This window comes from Semicossyphus pulcher, unplaced genomic scaffold, assembly GCF_022749685.1.
Source record: "Semicossyphus pulcher isolate SPU_LCO1_2020_fin unplaced genomic scaffold, fSemPul1.0.p SCAF_3, whole genome shotgun sequence".
NCBI lineage: Eukaryota > Metazoa > Chordata > Actinopteri > Labriformes > Labridae > Semicossyphus > Semicossyphus pulcher.
In genome coordinates, this window is record NW_027211704.1 from 12,389,244 (window position 1) to 12,407,218 (window position 17,975).

A 17,975-nucleotide genomic window follows, 5' to 3' on the forward strand; every position below is an offset into this window, starting at 1 on the left:
GGTTGCTGATTTAGGACTGCACTTCCATAATTGAGGGAGGCACAAGAGGTAGATTAAACAGAGCCAAACCAAAAATTACAGATTTGTTTTTACAAAATCAACTCACCTATAATTATACCTGAAATTTAATTAAGGAGACTCCGTTAAATGGGCGTGGGTGTGATGATTTTAAGAGATGTTTTCTTGCTCACCATCTTTTCTTGGCAGGACATGGTGTTTTCTGTGGACGCTCCTGACACCTGCTGGTTGAAGGCGGACACTGCAGCATGTGGGAGTCCCCCTTGTTCGGCTCATAAAACCGTTTCAGCGAACAGCGACAGCGCATTTTTACGACAATACCCATACTTATTCAGTTTTAAGTCATGTTTGTTTGTTGTAATGAAGGTAGCTAAGCAGCGATGCTAACCGGTGAATCAGGGAGAGAGGCAGTCTGAGCCATACCATAATTAGTGGGCGATAAACTTTGTATTTTTAGTTTTTTAAGCCTCGTATTTACTAACAAAATAACTTACATCCCCGAATTAAGTTTAAACGAACACCACTTCCTTTTTATAACGTATTTCTATCGACGAATTGCATTTAACTGGTTAACATTATCCTTGATAACTCCCCCCATCGTTTGAAACAGTTGGTTGCGTCTGTTGCCGCTGTGTGTTGCTCTCCTTCCTGAAAGACACTTGCATTGGAGCCGCTGATGTCGCTAAGCCAAAGCTGGTGAGTTGAGGCTTTTTTTATCTATGCATATCTATTCTTTCTTTTAAGAAATGTCATATTTTTACGACTTAACCTCTCATATACTTCCCTCGAATATGACCTTTTAAAAACGTGGTCCATTAAATTTGTATTTTGCCCCTTTTTTGTGTCTCTGTCCCCCTCTCATCCTCCCGCTGTGGTTGCTGGTGTCGTGGTCCTGGTTCTGTTATGTTTACAAATCCAGCTTGAGTGAAAGGTAGAGCAAGTCTACAAGATATCATGTATGCTAAGCTACATCTCAGATGTTGGAGCGACAGTTTTTGGTATGGTAGTAAGAATTTAAAAAGCTCAGTCCAGCCTGTAGCTTCCCTTCCCTCTACACAGGGACATTTAAAAGGAAGCTTCCTCACACCGGAGTAGGAGGAAGACAGCAGCGGAGAGATAATACCGCTGCAGGTGTTTCCTTGTTTCCCTGTTGGTTGGTGCAGACAGTTGACTGTGGAAATCACTATATCCTCCATAAGTAGAAGGGACAGGGCTGTAGCAAGGTGGAGAAGGATTTCATGACAAGCCTCAGCTCATTCAGGTGTTTCTCAGGTAAAGAGGAAGCTAACAAAGTGAAAGTAGATTGCATTTGCCACCCCTGCTAATGCTAAGTGAAATTGCATTATTGTTTAGAAAGTAAGGGGACATAAGAGCAACCTAAGACTTGTTGCAGGTTCTGTCCGGTATCATTGTTATATTGTGCTGGGTTAAATGGGGATTTTTGGCAAATCCTAATTACTCTTTGAGGGAAAAAAATGCTTTCAAATGGAGCCAAAGCGAGATGAATGGAAATTTTCACTCTGCATTCATCTGCAGATCGTTTTCCAAAGCACTTCACAGGTTTCCAAAATCGTTGCTGAATGATTTTCTGCTAACCGATTAATTGATTTAACAACTAATCATTAAACACTACTCTTAAACCAAGGTTCAGCCAATGTTAAAAGTGAAAGCCATCTATTGCAGCGTCATGAAATCTCTGAGTAAGATTTTTTTTTTTACGTCAAATGGTCCTTAATTAAAGTTTGTTTTTGTTCATCTCAAACCAAAAGGATCTGCCCCTGTTAATGATTTCTTTGTAGTAAATCCAATAGTAAATGCACTAGGTGTATCATTAAAGATTAATGGCATCTAATTATTATTTCTTTTTTTCCAACAGAGACAATAAAGGTGAAAACTGAAAATCCCTGAAGATATCGTCAACTCCTACATGGCAGTGAACCACTCAGTCAAACATTAAACTAAGTATATTCCGCTCCAGAGCATTGCCCTCTTAGATGCCGCTCAGTCTCCGTCTTTGCAAATGGCTTGCTGTCTGAAGGACGAGCTCCTCTGTTCCATCTGCCTCAGCATCTACCAGGACCCTGTCAGCTTTGGCTGCGAGCACTACTTCTGCAGGAAGTGTATCACCGAGCACTGGAGCAGGCAGGAGCCTCACGGAACGAGGGACTGTCCTGAGTGCCGGAGGACCTTCACCGACCCTCTCCTCTCACCCAGTCTCAAGTTATCAAACATTGTGGAGCGCTACTCGGCCTTCCCTCTGGACGCCATCCTCAACGCTCAGAGGAGCTCCTACCCGTGCAAGGACCACGAGAAGGTCAAGCTCTTCTGCCTCACTGACAAAAGTCTGGTGTGCTTCTTCTGCGACGAGCCGGCGCTACACGAGCAGCACCAAGTAACCACAATCGACGAGGCGTACGAGGAGATACAGGTCAGTTAATGCACACACACACGCACGCACGCTCTGACAGCTCATTAGCTAGGGTGAGGCTGACATTTCCTTAAAACCCATCAGCACTCTGCGCCACATTCAGGCAGTTGCACTTATTCGACCCCGTGGGAGCTGCCCAGACAGTTCAGGCTCAGACCTCTGCTCCCACAGAGCCGCTCCTCTCGGGCAGTTGGGGGATTTAGTGCTTTGCTCTTGAGTACAGTAGGTGCTGAGGAATGAAAGGTATCTAATTTAGTTTGCCCTCGCTGATGCCCTCATTACCTGGCTCATCTGTGAGTTCAGTTGGGAGTCATTCCTTTTGAACTTCAGTTTATTTGACTCAGATTTAAAAGCCTCACATGCCTTTAGATGAATTGAAGTAGATCCCAGAAGCTAATGAAGTTAGCACAGAGACCAGGTTTAGATCACAAATATTTAACGTGGCAGTGACTCGTGCAGCTTCCTAACAAAGCTTAAGGTAATGTGTCATGTGTTTTGTTTTGTCTTTCAGCTGAGTCATATTTTCCACATTAACAGGAATAGCTCAGTGTTCGCCTTCCTCTCACTGTTTGGATAACTCCCACAGAGCCAAAATCCAATAACTGTGAAACAAAGCTCGTAATCCTGTTCCTCCTTAGCCCCAGTATGCAGTGAAACACATTCCAGTCTAATTTCATGTCGTCTGCCTCGCGTCTTAAATCTGCTGTTACTGATGTCGACATGCAGATCGGCTCGAGGTAACACAAGAACGTTTGGTTTGCAGATTTCTTGGTAGACAGCGGCATGCGCTCTGTGATGAAACACAGGCTCAAGTGTTGATGGGTAACACTCAGCTTGCTACGTGCTCATGAAAGGTTTACGCTCTCCAACTGCAGCAGATCGGAGCAGCACTAATGTCAAGATTACATAATCTGTGCTTTGGTTACACGGCTTTGGTGATTCATAATTTGGAGTTGGAGTTGTTACTCTGTCCTCTGGAGTTCATCCATGCTGCGGAGACTGTATCAATAAGGTGGCCTCAGCCTTTTACTATTCATAACACTGACCTTTTACACTGTTCAAGTGTATCTTTGACACTGGCAGGCTTATTTTTGCCCTCACTGCTCTGAATCTGTGATCAGATCTATGTGCAGGCTGAATGTTAAACTCCATAGTGAGACAAAACTGACGAACACTACTTTATCACAGTATGACCAACCAAAAGCATCTAAAATATAAGAGTGGTTATTCAATTTTCTTAAAATAGCTACAACGATCTACTAGTCCAGAAGTCCATTGTTATTGGTCATCACTGTGATTAACCGGGACAGACAAGAAAGGAAGTGTCATTCACTTATAGACATAACTATATTTATGTTACACCACTACTTAATGTTGTAGCTATAAGGTCATATCGCACCGCCCTGACATCCAAGAGTCTGGTTACAGATATCACAAGCTGAAGGGTTCTCCGATTTCTCAGAGATTAAAATGAATCGACTTGTTGTGCTGATTGTCAGCCTGAAATATGGCTAAAAATAGAGACAAGTCTGGATAAGACTGCGCAGCTGCATAGATTACTTGTTGCAGGATTGCTTGTGATGTGAGCAAATCTTACACTAAAAGACGAAGACAACTTACGGCAGCTGTCTAGTGGAACACCGCTATATGAAGGCCATGTTGTATCATGTAATCTGTATGACTCTCTGACGAAGGCATGTTGTCTTGTTGACTGAAAACTAAGTTGCAGCAGGACAGTTGCTGGTTGTTATCTAAACCGCTGATTGCATTGATGATGTCTTTGCAAACGATGCACGCCTGCATTACTGTTGCTTTCCAGTGCTTTCATGCTCTCTTCCGCTACTTAATCTAGCTTTTCTGCATTACTGCTCTTATTTCTTCTTATTGTTCTGACACTTTCACCATAACAGATTCCTTATATTGTCTTGCATTGTATAAGTCGGATTCTGATTGCGTTAGGGCTACATAACAACTTCCCCCAAACAAATTCGAGCGTGCAGTCTAATTTGAGGCTTACCATCAATTGCTTTAAAGTAAGCCTTAAAATTCTAATTGGATAATAAAAACGGACTCCGTCGAGGTGGTTGTGTGGAAAGAATTAGGAATTTAAACGTGAAATAATAGACAAGAACAATGGATTCAATTAATGTAAACAGACGCACAGCTGTGCCCTTCTGTGTTCTGCATTAAATGTAATTAACGGCGCCGTGAACATCGACGCTGTCCTCCTTCATTTCCAATCAGGCTCTGTGCTGGAAGCCTGAGAAAGGTCAAAACTGTGTAATCTTGGAGCAGAAGTAATTAGGCCCAGCACAAGATGTTTCTCTTTTCTTGGACACCAGCTCGTCCCTCTGCTTGGAGCTCTTTTCAAGGCGGGGATCTGGCATTTTGTATTCTGGCAGGAGCTTTGGAGGCTTCCCAGATCTACAATACTGAAAGAGAGTGCGAGTACACAGAGGCCCCATCGGAAAACAACCTCGTCCCGGGATGAGTTTGGCATTCTCACCTTTGTAGATCTACAAGTGGGCTGGTTTGTTCCTTAATGTGTCGTCCTTACCATGCAAACACTTTCTTTTGGCACCACAAAGCAGCTTTACAACTCTCTGAATCTTGTTTGGAAGCAATTTCAGTCAACTTCCAACTTTACTTATAGTTTATGTTCTCTCCAGTGAGCAGGCAGGAGCCGTGTGTCAGATACAAATAAGAGCTGCGCCTGCAGGCAAAAAAACTTCACTTTCAGCATGAGGCTCAGCAATGCTTAACTAAAGTGCCAAAACAACACGGTGATGTGTTCAGGCGCGGCAGCAACCGGCTCCAGCGTTGCGCACACGTCGTGCCAGCCTGGTGGCCTCTTTTGAAATGAACCTCAGAGTTTTTGTAGGGTGGGAAAGTTTGCAGACAACGGGAAAAGGATTTGGTCGCTCGCGAGCCAAAGCTTGGCCTTTTTGTGCTGAATTGTTTGACACTTTGGCACGTGGGATTTGGGATTTAGCTTAAACTGTTGGTGCTTTTGTGTCTCCATAAGTTGCCCTCTCCTCCTCTGCCTCTTAGTGTGACATAACTCATCGTTTGCGCGGCTTCACAGGAATGAAACTCCTCGCAGAGAGGGGGAGGAGAAGCTGCGTGACCGCGAATAAACAGTGGGAGAGTTGTGATTTTGCTCTCAGAGAAAACAAAGGAAAAACAAACTGATGGCTCGGTAATGATGGTTTATTATTACTCTCCGTTTCCCAGCGGTGTTTGCTTTTAGGTTACGTCATCGTCTCACCTCGTCTCCCGCTAGGGGAGCAGGATGACACAGACGCAGACGTGTCCTCCATCCCCTTGTTGTTGTCGGCCCAGCTGTCTCCAAACTGCACCGCACACGGATGATTGGTGTGTTTAAAATCAGAGCTGCAAACATGACTACACCAGATTTCTCCATCTACAGTAGACGCAGAAACATGAAACGTAGTCTGTCGACCCAGAAATAGCTCTGTGGGTTCCTTTTCAGGTCTTTCTCGCCAAATAGATCTGAATCTCAAAGAGACTTTCTGAATAAATAAACATAATTCTGGTGCCACATGTATTAAGGAGCTCTTAAACTGTAAATTTATAGTGTCACAATGTGAAAGCTTCTTTTTTCACAAGGTTTAACTCGGCGTTCTGACACATTTCACTCTTCAAATACTCTCAAACAGACGAGATTCCCAGAGGGCTCCGATCGACAGCACACTTGTATTACATCACGGCAGCAGCGCCTTACAGCTCTGTGCTTTCAGTGCGTTTGTCAGGCTTGTGTCTGCTGCTGAGGGCAGCCTTTGGTCGGGCTGCGGCCGGCTGTAATCTCCTTAGCCTGGCATGTCACTGCGCTGACCTTGGGCCCTGAGTCCTGTTGCTGTGCTGAGAGCTTTGCCTCCCGCTGATTTGTCCGCTTCAGTAAAACGCTCCCGCCGCCAGATCTGAAATGCACAAACACATGCGGCGGGGTGACGCACACACATCTGGCAAACATTCTCCAAATGCATAATTGCTTCCTGAACATAAAGGACATGAAAGGTGGGATGGAGGAGGATTTGTCTGCGGCAATGCCGTTCGCTTCAGGAAGCAGAGAGGGAACTAATGCGTTCCTATTAGGAGAGGTTTAATTCCACCAAGCACATTGGACGCCATTAAACCCTATTTAACTGTAATGTACGAGAGCGGAAAGCAGTCTTTCGTGCTGAATCATCCCAAACTTTTAGACCTCCAGATTCTTGAAACACACTTCCTGTTGTCTTGTTGTGAATTTGTTTGCGTTTGAACTCGTTAAATGAGGTTATAACCACAAATCCAGACATCCTTATCTACCGAGCCACATCCCTCAGCCTGTAAAGTACACGCTTTATGGTCTGTGAAATAATGTCTTTATTTTAGGCACCGTGTTTAATGGTGATGAGATTACAGCCCCCTCCCTCAGCCGCGCCGCACTTGGCGCCATCTTAAATAGAGGTTGGCTGGATCGCTGTCGCCCTGATTGGAGCTGGACGATGCTGTGCGCTTATTATAACGCGGCTGTGGTCTAAAGTTGGCAGTAAACTCCGGCGAAAGGACAAAGTTGAAGCCGCAGCCGCAACTGAGCCTTAATTGTGATGATGGAGGCTGTCGGCGGGCGCTGTGTTTCGGGGACGGGCAGACTCCTCCTGCTGTCTGCTCGCCCCGGGGACGCGTTTCCGCTCTAGTTGACCGTGGTGTAGGACCAGATAAGAAGGGAAATAAAACTGCAGCCCCTGGTTATTATGCATATTAAGGGATTAAAAAGTGTTTCACATAATATATATCCTGTAGATGGTTGAGCAGCAGGCAGCGATGCCGCTCTGAGTTTGACTGAAGCCCACGCAGCTGAAGAATGAAATGATTACCGGGGTGTTGAGTCACCCACACAGACCTGCCACTCAAACACGCACCTGTATGCTGTCACTCAATAATCCTTTCTCATGCCTCGTTAATTCTTCCTTATCTGACCACAAATGTGGGTTAATCACGAGAACGTTCTTGAATGTCTCGTCTGTAGCGCGGAATGAGGATGCCAGCCTTTGAAGTGTCTCTCTGGTGGTTTTAAAACAGGGCTGTCTTTCACTCTCCCTCTGACAGAGCCAAGCCGAGCTCTCTCTCTCTCTCTCTCTCTCTGAGCCTGCCATCACCACGCATGGCCGTGCTGCTGCAGTAATGAGTCAGGCAATTTCAAGGGCACCCACGGCTGCCATCACCCCTGTGGCTCATCTCAGCCTGCTCTCCTTTTTTCTCTAGCAGCTCCATCTCTCTCGCTCTGTCTCTCTTTTTTTATTTTCCCTCCTGCGCTCTCTCGGTAATCTTCTCCTCGTTTTGGAAGGTACGCGCTTTATTAAATGCCACGGATCTCGTTTGGTAACTTATTCAATGGAGGAAGCTGGTTCCCAAGCCCCCACCCAGCTAATTTCCCACCACCCACCCAGCCCAAACAAATGACTTGGTCCAGCTTGGCGGTCAGTCGGGGTGGTGTGGCGGAGAGGCTGCGTTCATGTGGAAATGGAGCCATGGGGGAAGACAGAACAGTCATGTTCTATTAGAGGAGTGCTGGCATATTATCCTCATCCAGAGAGAAGCAGTGGCCTCTCATGCACTCATTACTGATCCCACTGATGTTGCAGGAGGCCGGGCAGCCGGGCTGCATGTGTGCTTCAGCGCAGGCTGCTGCTAGATTAGCAGAGAGCAGCTGCATTGATTGGAGAGAGTCGAGCTGCTGCGCCGTCAATCACTGAACATTTTGTCTGGTTTGGATGATTACTTTGCTCTTACGTTAAGTGAGTCAGATGACTGTACATCTGTTGTGCATTAGAAGTGTTCATGTCGGCCTTCTGCACAGAGGAGTCTGTTTTGTAATTTTGCCATATGTTTCCGAGCAAGTCAAAATGCTTGGCTGGCCTGTGTTAACGGAGGGCAGGAAACATGTTTTACAGCTACGTACTGGAGGCACAAACAAACCTACTTGCTTGTGTGTATATAAGAGTTTATTTAAAAGCCCTTGAACCTGCAGGAGGAACATCAAACTGTTTTTTTTTTTTTAATTCCTCCTATTTCAAAGTCAGATTATTCTCTCCATTAAAGTGCTAATCTCGAAGATCTTAGTTTCGATCTATTTGGCGGCACCTTATGGCGATAAATGGCAATCGCGGGCATATACGTCCCAGATAACCAGGCGTCCACGGTTGGCTCCGGTTGTAACTCTTGATTTTCCTCGCTGACGGTCGCTTTCCTTTTTAGACTGTTTGCCTTCATCTGAGCGTCAAATTTGTTTCTTTTTCTTTGGATGTTCACTTATTGTTGAAGTTGTATCTGTAGTCATCGATCTTTTCTTTGTTTGTTCAGCCATATTAGATTACTGTTTACTCGCAACACTTGCAGAGACCGGAAAGGCAGCCACTTAGCTCCGCCTACCCTCTCTGGGAGACCAACCACTGCTGGGTGATGGAAAACGCGTCACTAACTGGGCGCTGCTTGTGATTTTTCCCGCTAAAGTTGCCACAGACACCCAGTCTGTAATACTGCAAATGCAAAGGCTTTCATCAGCGGGCCGTAGGCTCAGTCACCATTGTGTTACCTCATTCGGCGATAGATAGTGACTTAACAGATATTTATTGAAATGAAAATCTTAAAGATTATTACTTTAAGCTCTAATTACAATCAGTGATGATGTTTAAAATCCAAAGAAAGGACATTAAGTTAAGAACACAGACAAACATTTGATGCTTGCTTTGGTTGTCATCATCATCCGTACCTTCTTCTTGGCGTCTACATTAATCTCTCTCTCTCTGGCAGAAGCTAGACTTTCCGAATGTATTTTTCCAGTTCTCTCGTCTTTTTTCCAAATCCATGATGCCTTTGTTGTAGTTTTATCACACCCTTATTTACATCAAGCATAATACAGACATAAACTACAAGATTATGAGCTGTGGAAAGGGGAACGTTTGCATAAAACAAAGAGACGTGTCCTGCACAGTCCTGCACCTTCATGAAGTTTATTCACTTTCTGTTTTCAGTGAGGTGTTGATTCACTTTATGATAACTTTTGTTTAATGTAGTTGTTGGTTTGAGCTCATTTGAAAGGTGTTTCTAATATCAGTAGACAAAATATTACAAACACATGTCAGTATATATCTGCTGTTTCCAAACTAGCGCCTCTGAAGTGACCATAAAGCTGAATCAACACTACGTTATAACTGTCATAAAGGTAAGCTTTATTGCAGGGCTGTTGTAGTTAGATTAAACCAGGACTGACTGTACTGAGTAAACTGACAGCTGAGTTTATGTTTGCTTAGAAGCCTCTAAAACAGCCATTTCTGAAGAGGTGTGTTCTGCTGAAGTGTGATAATTTCTGTAGAAATCCACAAACTCCCCCTCATGACTCCCTGTGAGTCACCGGACATAAATGCATTGTGCCTGTTCTGCATCACCATATCTGAGCGTGTATCTGTCTGCCTGTCCAAACCTGGACGTCCCAGGAGTTTTCGTGCGAGCTGTAACAGGTCCGGCGGGCCGGAGAAGGGGAGCGGGAGGATCACTGGAGAGGAGGAGAGATTCACTGGTCATCTTGGAGAATGAAAGGGGAAGTGCTGTCCTTAAAGTTTTGAGGCTTAAAGTGAGCCTTAATGCTGCCGCTGGGACTCCCTAATGTGAGGCAGATCAGCGGGGAGGGCAGCCTGCACACCAGGGACACTGCTATAAAGATTTCATTAAGTGAAAAAGAGCGGGCAGTGAGAAATGTTATAAGTGGGTACTTTTTCTCCGACTCGCTTAGAGGTAGAATCGCCTTTTAAAGAGGGATGAATGTGAAACGAGAGTCGGAGGGAGCGGAGACTATTCCAGATTCTGGTTAAAAGAAACATGAGTGCAGATTATTCAGCCCTACCTGCTTTTTATTGTGTGTCGCTTTGATATTCAGGTGGTTGTAAACTGCTGCACCACTGCAGCCATGACACGGCACGCTTGATTAGCAGGGGAATTAAGACAGATTACAGGCCATTGTTCTCAGGGGTATGGGCAGGGCCGGACCGGGCTGTAATCTCTTGTAATGCCCCGTGTCGCTGATTTGCTGCAGATTATTTCATTAGACTTTCTGCTTATGAAGAGTCCTTCCAATCAGCCCCGCACTCAGATTTGACCCTCTTCCCTGAGCGAACCAGCCGCCGGGGGAGTCGAGAGAAGGCGCCTGAAGATGTTTACTGGCTAAATGCCTTGTTGAGACGTGCTTCTGTTTACCCACAAACCCGCGGTTCCCACCCGTAGAGTCGAGGTGCAGAGGGACAGGAAGTGACTCATAGGAAGGCACGTGCTGGGAGAGACGTCACATGCTCAGTCAAGTCTGGATGTGGGATTTAGGGATAACACTTCTTTGTAGTTCTTTGTGTAATCATCAGTCTGGGGGGAAAAAATCTGTTAAATAAATAATCAGATTTGGGGATAATGTGCGGAATGAAAAACAGCCCGATGAAAGTGATTTAAATGTTTTGCATGGCCGCCCTGGTTCGGCCTGTGTAATAATTGATTTCCTCATTAGCTATTTTAAACACCATAACTCCTACATTTCTTGACAATGTGATCTATAGCCCATTCAAGTCTCTCTGGCCAGGCTTTCTCCGAGCTTATTTTTATTCCTGTAATGCATTCAGGGCGACCCGGGGTCAGGCTAATCAGCGGGGAGCAGCCAGCTGTATTCTCCGGCCTCCCTCTGGTTCCTCCACTCATCATCGCTCTCTGTCTGCACATTAACACCGGCTTCCTGCTCCAGCTGCTGTTTACGGCTCAGGCATTTAGCGAGAAGCTCTTTTTTTTCCCCCCGCTGCGGCTGTACAATAACCGCAGCTGTAAAACAACAAGTTATCATTCATCAGACGTGAGAAGTGCGAGCTGTCAGCTAGTTTAGACTCTTTAGAGGGCGGCGAAAAGCAGCTTGTTACTAGACGAGTTAGAACATCCGTCTGATCAGCCAGATCCTCCTTTTGAAATACAAGTGTTTACGTGTTATTATGTCAAAAGCTCAATTTACTTTGCTAACATATGTCTCAATGGTTGCTTTAACAAGTAGAAGAGATGGCGAGGTGTTCAGCAATTAGAAAAGGCCTTTATTCTTTTTGGTATATTCATGACACTTGAAAATGCATCTTTTTGAACACGGTCTCCAGAGTGACTCAAACCTCAAAGCGTGCATTTTAATGCGACAGAGGAACAACTGAGCTTTTGAAACGGTGTTATCCTGTTTGTGGCACCGCAGCACTCGACTTAAAAAAAGACACCAGTCTGTCACATTTTAACCCACTTTCATTTCAAACATCAATCTGGGCGATCACACAATTTTCATCATGAGGCAATTTCATTATCCGATTGGTTTGGCTCCAAATCTTTGCACAGCGGTGCGGGAATGCTCCGACAATAACAAGTAGCGTTCGTGAATTAAGACTCAGAATTTCACACGGTTTTATAAAAAAAGGAAAATAATCGAAAGGGAGAAAAAGTATTTTATTTAACTGCATTTAAAAATAATAATAATAATAATAATAATACATTTTATTTAGAAGCGCCTTTCAGGACACTCAAGGTCGCTGTACAAACAAGAGTGAAAACACCAACAAGAGCAACAACAAACCAGTTAAAATACATTAAGAGTGGGTGAGGGACAGTGCTGAGAGTTAGGGAGAGTAGGTAAGGCGGAACAGATGAGTTTTGACTTTGGTTTTAAAGATGGGGAGGGTGGTACAATTTCGGTGGAATTCCAGAGCTGGGGAGCAGAGCGGCTGAAAGCTCTGCCCCCCATTGTGCTGAGGCGGGCAGAGGGTACGGTGAGGTGGATGGAGGAGGAAGGGATGGAGTGGCAATGTGCAGGAGGTCGGAGAGGTAGGGAGGGGCGAGGTTGTGAATAGATTTGAATGTATACAGAAGGATTTTGTAGGTGATTCGTTGGCTGATATGGAGCCAGTGGAGTTGCTGTAGGATGGGGGTGATGTGGTGGGAAGAAGGTGTTCTGGTGATGATCCGGGCGGCCGAGTTCTGGACAAGCTGAAGTTTGTGGAGGGCTTTCTGGGGGAGGCCGAAGAGAAGGGAGTTGCAATAATCGAGGCGGGAGGTGACGAGGCTGTGGACAAGAATGGCGGAGGTGTGGGGAGTGAGGGAGGGGCGGAGACGGTTGATATTACGTAAGTGGAAGTAAGCGGACCGGGTGACTTTAAGGTAATCAGAGAGAGCAGTGAGTTATTCGGCTGTCTGCGCCACTCGTTACCAACTGTTTGTTCTTTACAGAAAGAAATAAGGGAGACAAAAACGTAGATGCTCATTTTTATTGTTTGGCTTTTGCCTTTATTAGATAGGACAGCTGAAGAGAGACAGGAGGTGTGGGGAGGAGAGAGTGGGTGGTGACCTGCACCAGTGATGAGCAGACCGGGAGTCGAGGGCTGTAGCCTCTGTACATTAGCGCCTGCTCTACCAACTGAGCTACAGTAAACCAGCGCCCCAAATGAAGCCTTTCTTTCTTTACAAAACTTAACTTTTAAATGCCCGCTGTAGCCTGTAGACAAATGTTGTTTTAACACAGAATGTTAAGCTTAAACATCTGCAGACGTGCTGTTAGTTTGGTTTCAGCACAGGAAAGGAGCCAGTTGCGGGTGGTTCAGGCCTCTGATCAAGAAGCCTCCTGGGTGCCTTCCTTTTTGAGGTTTTCAGGGCAAATCAAATTGTAAGGAGACCCAGGGGGAGACCCAGAAGTTGCTGTCGGGGTTACACATTGCATCTGGCTTGGAGAGGCCTCAGCATCCCCCTGGAGGAGCGTGAAAACCTTGCCAGGGAGAGGGATGTCTGGATGAACTTGCTTAGCATGCTGCCAACGCAACACAGCCGCGAATTAGCAGAAGAATATGGATTGAGAGGATGAGTTGTGTCAGCTGTGTTGTATGGTAAAAGATGTCAGCTTAGCTTTTGTTCCACTGTCTGTTCTTAATGAATGTAGAATTAATAGTTTTGTTAATCTGTGTTTCTGAAAAGCTAACATTAGTCAGTAGTGAGTTTGGAAAAATTACAATGACGGTTACAGCTGGCTCGAGCATCGCTGAAGAGGTTGCCATAGGTTGCACATAATTATATGCATAGCATCACAATGTCCACTAAAGGGATTGGCTCGTTAGGTTTGTGACATCACAATCCCTGCCAATCTGAAAACGTGTTGTTCAGCCTGTCCTTGGTGCACTGCAGTTTAAAAGCAGACAGGCCCAGCCATGGAGATGACTGCTTATGTTGTCCCTGATATGTCGTGTGAAAAACACGACATGGAGATGTTTACAAGGTTAAACACTTGATTTTCACTGGAGGGGGTCTTTAATAATGATTAAATGGCAAAGCATTCAATAACTACAGCTCCCATGTGGCATCTTGGTTTTAGCGACTCGCTGCTCAAAAACAGAAACTGCTTGTTTGAGATCTTTTGAGCGCCCGGTGAAAGCAGCCCACAATGTAAAATCTGACTAAAGTAAGTAGGACAGACTCTAGCTTGAAGAAGGTAAACGTGTCACTCTTTAAAATGTGGTAGTGACTGAAGTGCAGCGATCAATAATTTATCTTTTCTTCATTTTCTGTATTATGTTTGCACAGCACACAGTCCACTCCTTGGCCTTGACTTTCCTATATTAAAGAGTGAAGCCGAGATAGTGTGTTCCTGAGGACAGATCTTAATCATATTCATTTATAAAGTTTTGGAAGTTTGATGAAGACCTGTGTGGGTTGAAACTCGTCAATATTATTCAAAAAAGATCTGCATTAGCTGTAAACAGATCTGTTTTCTTCTCCTCTCTTCCTTAAATGTGTTAGCTTCATTTTTAATGATGATCCAAGCTACAATATGTAAATGATAGGCAATCATCGTGGGATTTAATAACATGCAGACCTGACTGAAGGCTATACTTAAAATTCATGGGACTGGTTTGGGACTGTTATATTGCACTGTGACTCGACAAAGGAGGAACACGTCCCAAATTTTTATCCGGTGTCGGGGGACGGAGTGAAAGAGAAGAAAACACACTTTATTTGGTCAGATTGAGCTGCAGGCGAGCTGCCACAGTCACGCCTGTGTCGTTCATACTTCCAGCTGCACACAACAAAAGTAGAGGCAAAAAAATCAGTTATCCCTGCCGTGTCCGTGCCGTGCTGCTGGCCTGGCATGCAAGCACATCATGTTTTTGCACAAGATTTACGCGCCTGACACAAACTACATGGGTTTTATATTAACAACATGCTGACTATTAGAGGTTTCGCTAATCCTAAGAGGCTTTTTCTAAAAGATGACACGAGCGTGTGTTTGGCTGGGGTGAAAATCTGCTGGCAGTCAAACATGTCCAAAGGTCATTATCAGGGTGTGTTTACCCAGCGGGACCTCAGAGTGAAGTCCCCTGCGTGGGAGTTTTTTACGCCTGCAACTGAGTTTTGTTTCTGCATAGCCAGGTGGACTTTCCAAATATAGTTTAGCCCGGTCTGAAGTCATCCGTCTTAAACTCTTTAAAGTACACTCTGAGCCTGAAAACTTCTGTCCCGCTGTTACTGCTGACATGTCCAAACTAAACGCGGCCCCTTGACTTGACTCCTGTTTTGAGCCTTGACACTTCACCTGTGATGGTCTGTTGCATGCTGGGACATGATGTTCCTCAAAGACAGCTAGAAAACATATATTGAACAAACTATTCATAATTATAGGATTTTTGTTATCCAGACATATGGAGAGAAACCGTTGACTGTATAAAAAGATGGACGACATGACAGCTCAGTAAAAGTGAGGGCAAAACATTTGCAGCGCCCCCTGCTGACTGGCGGCAGTATAGGTCATAAAGCCTGCCTCCTCCATGTTAACAGATGGGACATGAGTCAAACTATAAAATCAAAATACAGGGCAGATAAACACGGTTTCTGTCATTATAGTTAGTTCTTATCATGCTGATTTACATCCAAGTGTTCAGTTTTCTGACAAGTTTGGTTTTAATTAGTAATTTGATGCTGTAAAAAGGATGATTGACAGCTCTGTTGACAAACAAGGCTCCTGCAGCCGATCTGTTCCAGATTAGCAGAGCAGAGGAGTATCAGTGAGAGGAGACGTAATTAAAACAATCACTACAACGTAAGCGTAAGTGGCTACGGGCAGCTCCACCTGCAGATCTCTACTGTGCAGACTTTGGCTCCAAATGATGTCACCTGTGCAAGAAGGCAGCGCCCGTCACTGGGGGTATTTTGGCTTCAATTTTGTACAATGAGAGCAGATGGAGACGCGTCGTTCATCTATATAAACAGTCATTGGGAGAAACAACACAATTTAGATTTTTTGCTATTTCCATTAAGATAAATGTCAGTGGGATTTTTAAGACTTGAACAGTCTTGAACGGTCTCAGGAAGTGCAAGTTTTATTTTGGCTCTCTACACAGGAAATTCATGGGAAAAGGTTTGCAAAGTTGGCAGCCAGGTGGAGCCTTCAAAATTAGCATTTAGCTTAAAACCAGTTTTACTAATGATTCCTTTCTTTGTTCGTAATTATAGCTGTTGTTGGTGATTCATGGGAGAAGATTGTGCCTCGTTTTGAATTGTCTGTGATCTCACAGGCCTAGAGGAAGTAAATTTCTTCTATGGTAATGGATTTTCTCTTTCATCAGTTGCCTGTTGAGATGATGTATAGCCCTCTCTGAGATTAGCATCTTGCTCTTGGCAGGCCTGATTGATAGCTCCTCAGAGATTGGTTCAAACTGGTTGCTGTAGGGAGAATATTCACAAATTTCATATAAGGGCGAGAAATCGTTTAAACCATCTGCCTGTCAAATAAGTTTGCAGCTCCAGCTGCGGAGATTGTGTGTAATCCTGGACTGCTTATTTAAATAGCCGTGTGCTAAGCAGCCGGCAGGAGTGTAACAGCCTCAGGACTGATGGAGAAGCACCGAGCGGCGTCTGTCAAGCAGCAGGCTCGCTCTTATCGCTCTTCAGGTCTCAGATTTCCTCTCCGGTGCCAAAGACAAACCCCCTGTTCCTCTTAAAGGGCTTGTCCTGCTCTGTGTAGATTATCAGACCTAAACACTCAGAGACCTGTTTGTCTGTCCTAAAACCCTCAGACATCCAGCTGCTTCTCAGCCACACACTCTTCTCATTGCTCCCCCAGCTACTCAAACATCATGAATCTTCTTCATTCTGAGGATATAATTATTAAAACTGACATGCAGTGTTGTGTTTCCTTTTTTCTCCTCAGCTATTCATGTTTGGGATAATACATTTGCATACTCTGTGCCCTTCCTCGCTCCAGGAAGTGGAGCAGCAGCCTCTGAGCATTCATCATTTACATGACTTGGCCTATATTCAGAGGAGAGGAGAGGCCCGCCAGCATCAACACTTCCTCTCCTCCCCACCGCTTTCACCAAATGTTTCCTGTTGAACAGTCGTTTTACATGTGAGGGTCATTGGTGATGTGATGTTCAGACTGAGGGTCAGTCACAGCAGAGCTTTTTTTCATCTGTCAAAGAGCGGCTCTTTTCTAGATGTACGTATGTTGGACAATTGTGAGAAACAATTAGTGGTTTAGTTTGTGGAAAGAAAATATCCTGAAACAATTTGTTGATTTTTCCATCAATAGCAAATGTTGACAAATTTTCAGACTACTCTTAAAGGAACAGTTTGGTTTGTTTGAAGTGGGGTTATATGAGATACTTATCAATAGTAAGTGTACTATGTACAGTGGATGCCGGTCAGCACGATCTGTGTATTGAGAAAGCATGGATGCCAGGCTATATGCCGCTACTGTAATTTTCACATGTAATTTATCCATTTATAAGGACGTCTCACCTAAAAATCAATTGTGGTATCGATTGTACGCTATATTTGAATATTTCAGCGCGTTTCACTTTTCAGTAAGAAAGCCTCTTTAGCATACTTTGTGTGGACTGCAAACTATCCCTTTAAGGCATTTATCAAGCAAAAATGTATTTATTGGTCTCAGTGTATCCAATCTCCGATCCCATCGGCTGTAGTCTGGCTTCTGATGTTGGCTTTTGATGTTTGAAATCAAACGATACCTTCGACGATACAGCCTGTGGGGACAGCGGTGAACATGTCGGGCGTGTAGCCAGCAGTTAGCGATAAACGACCTCCAGTCAATGCTTCCTTTTCTGCGTGCTGCATTGTTTACAGAAAAATAAACTGTTTTTCTTGTGATTTATTTTAATTAACGGGTCTTACCTCTGATGAAGTTACAACATCATGATGCAGGTTAGTAAAAAGTCAAAATGAAGCTTTGTCAGGTCTGTCCTCAAGAGGAGAAGAAAACTACTTTAAAATGCTCGTTTGTTGAACGGAGGTCAGATCGATCACTTGCGATGCATTCGAGGAAGTCGGGAAATCTGAATGCTGAACGGCTTTCATGACACAGCGTCAAGGGAATTTATCTCAATTTGAATTTTAGATCAGGAACAGATTGTTAGCTGAACTCTCATGCAGATGTCTGCTTATAGAGATTAATAAGAAGTTAAAT

The 17,975-nt window shown here is 44.5% G+C and overlaps 1 protein-coding gene across 2 annotated transcripts in view; it reads left to right on the forward strand.

The window, feature by feature from the left end:
* Positions 1-690: 690 nt before the first annotated feature.
* Positions 691-17,975, forward strand: part of trim62.1 (tripartite motif containing 62, tandem duplicate 1) — a 40,656-nt gene continuing 23,371 nt past the window's right edge. For both annotated transcript variants that reach the window (XM_069678648.1, XM_069678649.1), the window contains exons 1-2: positions 691-714; positions 1,895-2,446. In XM_069678648.1, the coding sequence (XP_069534749.1) occupies positions 2,039-2,446 (408 nt within the window). In that variant the 5' untranslated portion in view covers positions 691-714; positions 1,895-2,038. The remainder of the gene's footprint in view (positions 715-1,894; positions 2,447-17,975) is intronic.